Genomic DNA, 12,610 nt, shown 5'->3' on the forward strand with positions numbered 1-12,610 from the left:
TTGATGTGTTTGCTGCAAGAAGACTTGTCGAGTGTTGACAAAATGTGCTGTTACAAGCGTGTTGAAGATCTCAGCACCAGCGACAACAGTGAGAAAAATGAGAATCACGAAGCACTTCGCCAGTTCTTCGCCAGGCGTGGGAGACAGTTTGTGCCAAAACGTTGTTAACAATAAATTGAGTGATGAACAGACAATGATTAGTAACAAAATAAAATGTATGAACTGTTCGTGTTTTATTGTGTTTATCTATAGTAATCTAGTTGGAATCACTTAAGCTTCAAGAACAACTATGCTTGCTCATAGTTATCAAACGAGTAATGGTCATATGGTCATATATATATGTGCAAATCGCTATGCATAACTCCTCAAAGATACACAGAATGTATCGTAAAATGCTACAAAGTACGATACTTAAGCAAAATAAAACATGAAATAAAGTAAAACAATCACAGAATAATGTTACGATTTTCGGTACAAGCTATACTGAGCTGATTATTATAAGGGAAAGTGTTGTCTGTCGTATTCACTTGGATACGGTTGAACCATGTAAACAATACTCTTTGTGTGTAAAATTTGGGATATTTTCTGTGTTTGAAGGTACGACCTTGGTAGTTATAGTTTCTATAATGTGTTCGCGATTGAATCAAGCCGGGTTTATGCATATACAAGAGATATAAATGATTTTACGAGGTTTTAAACATTTCCAATTTCAGAAAATATTTCTACTTTCGATTTCGTTTTTCTGAAAATGAACAAACTTTTTTTTCCTATTGTTTAATTTCATAAAACGATACATAATACATGATTAAGATAATTTTAAATTATTTTTAATGAGTGTATTTTCTTTATTTTCGTAAAAGTTTAAAAAATAAATAAATAATGCAATTCATGGAATGATATGACGTGATATGTATGACGTCATATTGCAGAGTTCTCGCTGTGCGCTGGTCGGCCATCTTGAAAAATAAATTGTGAAGGTCGTATTTCCAGCTTTCCTGCGGTAAGTATGACATGAATGTTTAAAAGTTTTATGAGAAATTGTGTCTAAATATATGATGTATCATATTACCAACAAGTTTTGTCGATGTGTGCATTGAATTACGTAAAAACTTATGTCAAAAGAAATTGCTCCCAGCTCGTTTTAGAATGTTTCGAACATTCTCGAAGCCGATTTTAGAAACTTTAATTCTCGGCTAGATATGTTGAAAAACATAGTAAGCAGTGTTAATTCATATCTCTTGTCTTGTTTATGTCATATTTTGAATGATTTTAACTTTGTTTAGGGACCAAACTGACAGAAATAAGAAATGACAAATCATGCAAGATTGATAAATATCTTCTTCTATTTCTTTGTTTGAAAAATATGTTGAAAATTATTTTTTTTAAACCAGAGACGGCAGTTCAGATGCAGTCGTCCTGTGTGTCAGAAAGCTGGTGATCAAAATGGTTGAAGGCAGTACCCAAGAAAGTACATTTACAAGTAAGTAAAATCGCTGAAAATTAATTCCATGAATTGAACTGTCATATCATAATCTCAGTGCTTAGTCTGTTTGGAAATATGCTTGGAATAATTTTTATAAACTGATAATTTATCTAATAACAGACACTGTGTTTGATTTATTACATTGAACTGCTATTAGATAAATTTTCAGTTTGTGTTTGATATCTACCAATGCCATAAATGCATAATTTTGTTCCTGTTGTGAATGATAAGAAATGTTGGGAACATAATACCTTCTGCATGTGAACAGTTTTTCTGTTTCTGTTTGTATGTAGGAAGTATTTTGTTTTCAGGATTATTTCAACATTGTTGATGTGGATGAAATGTGCACTTAGCCATGCTTTTAATGGAATGAAAAAAGTAAAAAACTAACAAGCAATATGTGCAGTTTTGTTAATAAAATGTTTTGTTTCAGAGTTGTGAGGAGTAACCTAGCCTATATAACCTGAAGCTCACCCAATATGCAGTGTGTTCTGCTTTGTCAATAACAAGTAAGTAATTTCACCAAATTTCATCAGAAACAAATCTCAAATTTACAATGAACAGTAAAGTTAACTCATCTTGGTACTTTAAATACTGAAACACTGAACCAACATGATTTGATTTTGCTCTTTTAACTTATTTCACATTATGGTAGCAAAATTACAGCTATGTGTCAGATTCGTGACATTTAGCATTTGTCATACATTTCACTCATTCAGTTGTCAAACCAAATGCTAAGTGTCAAATCGATTCATGATATTTAGCATGTGTCATACATTTCACTATATTATTTGTCAAACCAAAAGATGAATGTCAAATTATTTGAAGATGCTAAGCATTTATCATACATTTTACTCTTTTTATGACAAATCGACTCACAAATTTAAGCAAACCAGGTGACAATGTACAAATCATTTAGGGTGACGAGCTTTTTGGTTACCTCGCCCGGCCAAACAAAAAGACTTATATATATACTAAAAGTGTTTTAGTTTGGCCGGGCGAGCGAACCAAAAAGCTCGTCACCCCAAAATACTTGTACATCGTCACTTTGTGTGCCTAATTTTGTGAGTCAACTAAATCGTTCTAAATTCAATGTAAAAAAAAGTTTCATAAGGGGGGTACTCAGTGTGAAAAAACTACATCGCTTAAACGCAAATGCGCTTTGGTAAGTATATAGCTAAAAAACGAATGCGCTATGGTGAAAATCCAAAGTCAAAAATTTTGAAAAAAATGAAAAGTTGTCAAATAAATCATAATTTTAAGCACATTGTTAGTGTTCTGCTCTATTATTTGTAAATGAAAACTGAAAGAATGGTTTATATGTTTTGAGACTAAGCATTTACAACTCACTGCAAATATTCTTTGGTGGTCAAAGACTTAATAGAAGTTAATTAGCCAGTGTTCATATTTAGTAAATGAAAATTAGTGAGTTGAAGCTTATATTGTTAAGTTTTATTGTATATCATCTGGCAGGGAAAACAAGATCATTTAAGATTCATGTTTTTGGTGGCAAACAAATTGAACAAGTATTGTTCTTATTTTACTCACTCATTGATGTTTTCATTTTTCAACAGAAATGTTTTGTTTTTTCAGCTCTGTATGGCTGGTCTGACCTCAGTGGAAGTTGTTCGTTTAAATGGTTTCGGGACATTGAAGTAAAACAACACGAGGTAAAATACAAAGTGCTTATTTATTTTTTAACTTGTTTATCCAGTTGTATATGATAAAAAGTTTTTGAACTTGTTCATCGAGTGTTATATGGTACATACAACAATAATGTAGAATATAAATCACTGAGTTGCGGCTTCTCTGAACAAACATCTGTTCACTTTATGTCCACAGTTTTTTGAGAAACAAACAGGGCATCTGTTTTCCCAGTTTGTAGATTTTCTCGTTTTGCAGAATGTCCCACCAAGAGTGAAGGGCTGCCTGTTTGCTTCAGATTCCCAGTCCTCCTCGCTGATGATTTCTGAAGTCCTTACGCAGTCACCCCAGTCTTCAACCTCAGTTTGTACAGGTGATAATGTTTTTGAACCATAGTTCATTGTCATGTCATTGGAATTGTTCAGCTGCTCCAGTTCTGACTGTAACTCTGTTTTGAGTACAGCAAGTCTAGCCTCAAGAATGGCAATTCTTTTAATTTTGCGGTTAAGTCTCTCCATTGTACAGATCATAAATTGCTGTAGGTTTCAAGTTTTGTAATGATATTAAGTATGCGTTACATATTAAATATGCACAAAAATAATGCATTCGATCTGCATTTCACAAGTGTAAAACATCACAAATGAATGGTATTTCAATCTACTTTTTTGTCAAACCATATGACATTATTTGTTCATTAGTAAAACAAATTGATGAATATCAAAGCGATTCATGATACTGAGCATTTATCAAACATTTCACTCTATTATTTGTCAAACCAAAAGATGAACGTCAAATTATTTACAGATGCTAAGCAGTTTATCATACATTTCACTTTATTATTTGTCAAACCAAATGCTAAATGTCATGTCTTGAATCGATTCATGATATTTAGCATTTGTCATACATTTCACTCTATTATTTGTTAAACCAAAAGATGAATGTCAAATTATTTACAGATGCTAAACAATTTATCATAAATTTTACTCATTTTATTTGTCAAACCAAAAGATGAATGTCAAATTATTTGAAGATGCTAAGCATCTTATCATACATTTTACTCTCTTTATGACAAATCGACTCACAAATTTAAGCAAACCAGGTGACGATGTACAAATAATTTAGGGTGACGAGCTTTTTGGTTACCTCGCCCGGCCAAACAAAAAGACTTATATATATACTAAAAGTGTTTTTGTTTGGTCGGGCGAGCGAACCAAAAAGCTCGTCACCCCAAAATACTTGTACATCGTCACTTTGTGTGCCTAATTTTGTGAGTCAACTAAATCGTTCTAAATTCAATGTAAAAAAAAGTTTCATAAGGGGGGTACTCAGTGTGAAAAAACTACATCGCTTAAACGCAAATGCGCTTTGGTAAGTATATAGCTAAAAAACGAATGCGCTATGGTGAAAATCCAAAGTCAAAAATTTTGAAAAAAATGAAAAGTTGTCAAATAAATCATAATTTTAAGCACATTGTTAGTGTTCTGCTCTATTATTTGTAAATGAAAACTGAAAGAATGGTTTATATGTTTTGAGACTAAGCATTTACAACTCACTGCAAATATTCTTTGGTGGTCAAAGACTTAATAGAAGTTAATTAGCCAGTGTTCATATTTAGTAAATGAAAATTAGTGAGTTGAAGCTTATATTGTTAAGTTTTATTGTATATCATCTGGCAGGGAAAACAAGATCATTTAAGATTCATGTTTTTGGTGGCAAACAAATTGAACAAGTATTGTTCTTATTTTACTCACTCATTGATGTTTTCATTTTTCAACAGAAATGTTTTGTTTTTTCAGCTCTGTATGGCTGGTCTGACCTCAGTGGAAGTTGTTCGTTTAAATGGTTTCGGGACATTGAAGTAAAACAACACGAGGTAAAATACAAAGTGCTTATTTATTTTTTAACTTGTTTATCCAGTTGTATATGATAAAAAGTTTTTGAACTTGTTCATCGAGTGTTATATGGTACATACAACAATAATGTAGAATATAAATCACTGAGTTGCGGCTTCTCTGAACAAACATCTGTTCACTTTATGTCCACAGTTTTTTGAGAAACAAACAGGGCATCTGTTTTCCCAGTTTGTAGATTTTCTCGTTTTGCAGAATGTCCCACCAAGAGTGAAGGGCTGCCTGTTTGCTTCAGATTCCCAGTCCTCCTCGCTGATGATTTCTGAAGTCCTTACGCAGTCACCCCAGTCTTCAACCTCAGTTTGTACAGGTGATAATGTTTTTGAACCATAGTTCATTGTCATGTCATTGGAATTGTTCAGCTGCTCCAGTTCTGACTGTAACTCTGTTTTGAGTACAGCAAGTCTAGCCTCAAGAATGGCAATTCTTTTAATTTTGCGGTTAAGTCTCTCCATTGTACAGATCATAAATTGCTGTAGGTTTCAAGTTTTGTAATGATATTAAGTATGCGTTACATATTAAATATGCACAAAAATAATGCATTCGATCTGCATTTCACAAGTGTAAAACATCACAAATGAATGGTATTTCAATCTACTTTTTTGTCAAACCATATGACATTATTTGTTCATTAGTAAAACAAATTGATGAATATCAAAGCGATTCATGATACTGAGCATTTATCAAACATTTCACTCTATTATTTGTCAAACCAAAAGATGAACGTCAAATTATTTACAGATGCTAAGCAGTTTATCATACATTTCACTTTATTATTTGTCAAACCAAATGCTAAATGTCATGTCTTGAATCGATTCATGATATTTAGCATTTGTCATACATTTCACTCTATTATTTGTTAAACCAAAAGATGAATGTCAAATTATTTACAGATGCTAAACAATTTATCATAAATTTTACTCATTTTATTTGTCAAACCAAAAGATGAATGTCAAATTATTTGAAGATGCTAAGCATCTTATCATACATTTTACTCTCTTTATGACAAATCGACTCACAAATTTAAGCAAACCAGGTGACGATGTACAAATAATTTAGGGTGACGAGCTTTTTGGTTACCTCGCCCGGCCAAACAAAAAGACTTATATATATACTAAAAGTGTTTTTGTTTGGTCGGGCGAGCGAACCAAAAAGCTCGTCACCCCAAAATACTTGTACATCGTCACTTTGTGTGCCTAATTTTGTGAGTCAACTAAATCGTTCTAAATTCAATGTAAAAAAAAGTTTCATAAGGGGGGTACTCAGTGTGAAAAAACTACATCGCTTAAACGCAAATGCGCTTTGGTAAGTATATAGCTAAAAAACGAATGCGCTATGGTGAAAATCCAAAGTCAAAAATTTTGAAAAAAATGAAAAGTTGTCAAATAAATCATAATTTTAAGCACATTGTTAGTGTTCTGCTCTATTATTTGTAAATGAAAACTGAAAGAATGGTTTATATGTTTTGAGACTAAGCATTTACAACTCACTGCAAATATTCTTTGGTGGTCAAAGACTTAATAGAAGTTAATTAGCCAGTGTTCATATTTAGTAAATGAAAATTAGTGAGTTGAAGCTTATATTGTTAAGTTTTATTGTATATCATCTGGCAGGGAAAACAAGATCATTTAAGATTCATGTTTTTGGTGGCAAACAAATTGAACAAGTATTGTTCTTATTTTACTCACTCATTGATGTTTTCATTTTTCAACAGAAATGTTTTGTTTTTTCAGCTCTGTATGGCTGGTCTGACCTCAGTGGAAGTTGTTCGTTTAAATGGTTTCGGGACATTGAAGTAAAACAACACGAGGTAAAATACAAAGTGCTTATTTATTTTTTAACTTGTTTATCCAGTTGTATATGATAAAAAGTTTTTGAACTTGTTCATCGAGTGTTATATGGTACATACAACAATAATGTAGAATATAAATCACTGAGTTGCGGCTTCTCTGAACAAACATCTGTTCACTTTATGTCCACAGTTTTTTGAGAAACAAACAGGGCATCTGTTTTCCCAGTTTGTAGATTTTCTCGTTTTGCAGAATGTCCCACCAAGAGTGAAGGGCTGCCTGTTTGCTTCAGATTCCCAGTCCTCCTCGCTGATGATTTCTGAAGTCCTTACGCAGTCACCCCAGTCTTCAACCTCAGTTTGTACAGGTGATAATGTTTTTGAACCATAGTTCATTGTCATGTCATTGGAATTGTTCAGCTGCTCCAGTTCTGACTGTAACTCTGTTTTGAGTACAGCAAGTCTAGCCTCAAGAATGGCAATTCTTTTAATTTTGCGGTTAAGTCTCTCCATTGTACAGATCATAAATTGCTGTAGGTTTCAAGTTTTGTAATGATATTAAGTATGCGTTACATATTAAATATGCACAAAAATAATGCATTCGATCTGCATTTCACAAGTGTAAAACATCACAAATGAATGGTATTTCAATCTACTTTTTTGTCAAACCATATGACATTATTTGTTCATTAGTAAAACAAATTGATGAATATCAAAGCGATTCATGATACTGAGCATTTATCAAACATTTCACTCTATTATTTGTCAAACCAAAAGATGAACGTCAAATTATTTACAGATGCTAAGCAGTTTATCATACATTTCACTTTATTATTTGTCAAACCAAATGCTAAATGTCATGTCTTGAATCGATTCATGATATTTAGCATTTGTCATACATTTCACTCTATTATTTGTTAAACCAAAAGATGAATGTCAAATTATTTACAGATGCTAAACAATTTATCATAAATTTTACTCATTTTATTTGTCAAACCAAAAGATGAATGTCAAATTATTTGAAGATGCTAAGCATCTTATCATACATTTTACTCTCTTTATGACAAATCGACTCACAAATTTAAGCAAACCAGGTGACGATGTACAAATAATTTAGGGTGACGAGCTTTTTGGTTACCTCGCCCGGCCAAACAAAAAGACTTATATATATACTAAAAGTGTTTTTGTTTGGTCGGGCGAGCGAACCAAAAAGCTCGTCACCCCAAAATACTTGTACATCGTCACTTTGTGTGCCTAATTTTGTGAGTCAACTAAATCGTTCTAAATTCAATGTAAAAAAAAGTTTCATAAGGGGGGTACTCAGCGTGAAAAAACTACATCGCTTAAACGCAAATGCGCTTTGGTAGGTATATAGCTAAAACGCGAATGCGCTATGGTGAAAATCCAAAGTCAAAAATTTTGAAAAAATTGAAAAGTTGTCAAAAAAATCATAATTTTAAGCACGTTGTTAGTGTACTGCTCTGTCATTTGTAAATCAAAACTGAGATAAAGGTTAATATGTTTTAAGACTAAGCATTTACAACTCACTGCAAGTCCAATGTTATAAATGAAACCAAAATTTACCAGAGTAAACATTAATGTGCTATTGTATGTATGAATGTTTCGTCTTTTACACGTTTCATTTCATTTTTTCAGATGAGATGCCATACACAGGGGATCCGACAGAAGACAGCAGACAGAATTCGTCGATCCATTTGAAATGTCATTGTTTATTTGAAAAAAGATACCTATCCACACTTGTTCGTTTTAAAATATTGTTTGTATTATATGTGCTTTGTACCGTTGCTTTTTGTTTATCAGTAATTCTCCAACACTTGTATTTCGTGTTTTACATGAACATTGAAAATTTATCATACAGTAAATCATTTCGAAAATGAAATTTAAATGGAGAAATACTGATTTATCTGTTTGCTTTTAATGTTTGTGCTGTCTTGCTTACCCCAGTAACGCGGGTCTTGTTTGCTATTGTGAGTACTGTTGTTATTTTTTTTGGCCATCCAAAGTATTGTTCACGAAAGATAACACATTTTTTTCATAAAATTGGTTACATTTTGGTCTGTCGATTTTTTTCAATGAAACCACAGTCAAACGGTTTTTCACTATATTTTTTTTATGAGAAACAGCCAGACTTGGTCACGGCTGAAACCGAGGAACATTTGTGATTGAACAAAATTTTAGCAGTAATGCTGCTTGTAATTCATAAATTTATTAAGCTTTGGTCTTGTCATATTGATTACGATATTGGTTGGAACATAACTTAGTAAAATGGTAAACATTTTGATAGTGTGCACAAGAGCAAAATTTGCACTGCATTTTAAAATGTTTCATTTTTGTGAAATGCTGTTGACAAAATGATTTGTTTGCTCGTGCCAGCATGGGTCGACGAGATTCGTTTCTCACTGTCCTTTATGCGGCGGTTTAGGATGCAAGCCTGTTGTTTTGTCAATGTCTATAAAGTTCAGCTTGAATGAAAATTGAAATCAATATTGCAAGATCAAGCAATTTTTAAAAAAAATGTTAGAATGTAGATGCGTTGTGAAATACAAGTGAAATGTACTAGGCTCATTGCATTCTTAGTTTGGTTTCGAAGTGCAAAACTTCATTCATCACAAACATTCCTCTTGAACGACCGAACATTGATATGTGGCAATGTTTTCGTTCAGCAAAATGATTTGGCAAAAGTAATTTAAAGGCTAGCATGAGTATGGAGGTGTCGTTAGACCAGCTTAGTATTGGTGTAAGGTGGTGTACAGTGCCAATACTAGGAACCGCTCATGTTCACCATGTCACGCTACAGGCAATGAAAAATAGGGAGTGGCAACCTCTTTGTATTGCCGTGGTCCGACACTCCACACAGTCTTTACAATGAGAGGGGAAATATAGGCAAACGGATGCTTCTTCCTAAGTGTGCCTTGTCGAGTAACTGCCTTTGGCGTTGCCTTTATTTTCAAATTTGTGAACAAATAAAACTAGGTTAGGACCACATAATAGGGTTACGATGAAAATTAGGTTTCCCTTTTAAAGTTTGAAGATAACAGCCACTGGCGTTATACTTCAAAAAATGGCTCGAAATACACATATCACACAAACATTCAACATTTCAACATTTTATCTGCAACATTTTTCATTTTTCAAAAAAATACTCAGATGTACAAAAATAATGCAAAACATGAACAGCAAATTCACAAATTCTGCTGTGTTGAAATTTAAAAAAATCAACCATGAGATTGTATGAAAAAGCTTCTTTTTTTATTTTCAAACAATTGAGATATCACAATCATTAGCCATATGTACAAAAATAATGCAACTGTGAATTATAATTTCATGCTCTCAACAAAAAATATGCATCGAAAATTGTGAAAAATTGTGAACAATTGTGAAAATCTAAAAGTTGACGAGGATCTCAAGATTTCAAAAAAACGAACTATAGGCTTTATTTCACACAATACTTCATGAAAAAAAAATCAAATCTTCATAATGTTCATAATCTAGAAATTAACGAGGGATCTAAAGATTTCATAAAAAAATTATAGGCTCCATTTATTCAAAAAATTATAGGCTCATGCAAATCTCTCAAAAAATTACAAATCTCACAATCATAAGCCATATGCACAAAAAAATGCAGCTAAGTCGATGAAACATGAAAAATTGATATCTTTCTGAGACTTGCGTTCACACAAGATTTCATGAAAAAAATCAAATCTTCATATTGTTGAGAAAATTATAGGCTCATGCAATTCTCTCAAAAAATTACAAATCTCACAATCATAAGCCATACCTTCAACATTTGTGCTCTGAAACTAGCGTTCATACCAGTTTTCATGAGAAAAAAATTAAAATCTTCATATTGTCGAAAATCTAGAAATTAACGCGTGATCTCAAGATTCCAAAAAAAAATTATAGGCTTCATTTATTCAAAAAATTATAGACTCATGCAAATCTTTCAAAAAATTATAGGCTCATGCAAACCTCTCAAAAAATTGCAAATCTCACAATCATAAGCTATATGCACAAAAAACACCAAGTCCATGAAACTTGAAAAAATTGATATCTTACTGAAACTGGCGTTCACACAAGATCTCATGAAAAAAAAATCAAATCTTCATAGTGTTGAAAATTATAGGTTTCATTTATTCAAAAAATTATAGGCTCATGCAAATCTCTCAAAAAATTACAAATCTCACAATCATAAGCCATATGCACAAAAAAATGCAGCTAAGTCGATGAAACATGAAAAATTGATATCTTTCTGAGGCTGGCGTTCACACAAGATCTCATGAAAAAAATCAAATCTTCATAGTGTTGAAAATTATATGCTTCATTTATTCAAAAAATTATAGGCTCATGCAAATCTTTCAAAAAATTATAGGCACATGCATATCTCTCAAAAAATTACAGATCTCACAATCATAAGCCATATGCACAAAAATGCAGCATCAAGTCCATGAAACATGAAAATTGATATCTTTCTGAGACTGGCGTTCACACAAGATTTCATGAAAAAAATAAAATCTTCATAATGATCAAATTCAACAAATCTACATTTGCAGCAAATCTCTCAGATCTCACAATCATAAGCTATATGCACAAAAAACACCAAGTCCATGAAACATGAAAAATTGATATTTTACTGAAACTGGCGTTCACACAAGATTTCATGAAAAAAATAAAATCTTCATAATGATCAAATTCAACAAATCGACATTTGCAGCAAATCTCACAGATCTCACAATCATAAGCTATATGCACAAAAACACCAAGTTCATGAAACATGAAAAATTGGTATCTTACTGAAACTGGCGTTCACACAAGATTTCATGAAAAAAATAAAATCTTCATAATGTTCAAATTCAACAAATCAACATTTGCAGCAAATCTCACAGATCTCACAATCATAAGCTATATGCACAAATTCCACCAAGTCCATGAAACTTGAAAAAAATGATATTTTGCTGAAACTGATTTCACATAATCTTCATAGAAAAACTACTTCATTCACAGATTTCAAAATCTCGAGCCATTTGTACAATAATAATGCGGAATCAAGTGATAATTCTGGAACTATTTCATATGAGCGTATAAATAAAAACGGTAAAAAAAATAGTCCTAACCATTTATGCACAATTATAATGCGATGCGCATTAATTTTGGCCATCGGGTATATAAGCTCCACATTTTTCAATATTCGTCATTCCAGTAGCAAGCTCTTAGCTCAGAAGTGCTGTTAGTCTGCTGGGAGCCCAAAGTGGGTTTGAACTTCTCAGATTTCTCCTCGCACTATGAACTTGGTGCATCAGAGATACAGAGAAAATATCTGAGAGGTTTTTTGACCTTCTGGTTTGAACATGAGAACCGTATGTCGCGATACCTCATAGTTTTTCGCTCTTGAGTCTGGCCAGCTCATGTTGTCGATCACTTTGACATCGCCTGACGAATACGATCATTCTCTGTGATAGCCATTAGATCATATACAAAAAGCGATTTTGGCAAGTGATTTGTTATTTGCGTCTGGTAGCATGAGCATAGAAGTATAGCTTCGACGAGATTTGTTTCTCATTGCTCAATATGCTACGGTCTTGGATGCAATGCAATGATTTTGTCAACTTCGCAAAAACATTTTGGTAAAAGTAAAATTTGAGAGGCTACCATGAGTATGGAGGTGTCGTTAGACCAGCTTAGTATTGGTGTAAGGTGATGTACAGTACCAATACTAGGAACCGCTCATGGTCATCATGTCGCGCTACAGGCAATGAAAAATAGGGA

General features: G+C 32.7%; 1 protein-coding gene across 1 annotated transcript; it reads left to right on the plus strand.

Annotated features, from left to right (window-relative positions):
• The first annotated feature begins 373 nt into the window (after nucleotides 1-373).
• LOC128233625 (uncharacterized) lies at nucleotides 374-9,003 on the plus strand. Its single transcript, XM_052947386.1, has 11 exons — nucleotides 374-597; nucleotides 930-1,000; nucleotides 1,392-1,480; nucleotides 1,917-1,992; nucleotides 3,077-3,153; nucleotides 3,386-3,500; nucleotides 4,924-5,000; nucleotides 5,233-5,347; nucleotides 6,771-6,847; nucleotides 7,080-7,194; nucleotides 8,483-9,003. Exons 6-11 carry the CDS (start codon nucleotides 3,446-3,448, stop codon nucleotides 8,722-8,724), a joined length of 681 nt encoding a protein of 226 aa, XP_052803346.1. The 5' UTR covers nucleotides 374-597; nucleotides 930-1,000; nucleotides 1,392-1,480; nucleotides 1,917-1,992; nucleotides 3,077-3,153; nucleotides 3,386-3,445; the 3' UTR covers nucleotides 8,725-9,003.
• The last annotated feature ends 3,607 nt before the right edge of the window (nucleotides 9,004-12,610 follow it).

This window comes from Mya arenaria, chromosome 5 (genome assembly GCF_026914265.1).
Source record: "Mya arenaria isolate MELC-2E11 chromosome 5, ASM2691426v1".
In the NCBI taxonomy this organism is placed as follows: domain Eukaryota; kingdom Metazoa; phylum Mollusca; class Bivalvia; order Myida; family Myidae; genus Mya; species Mya arenaria.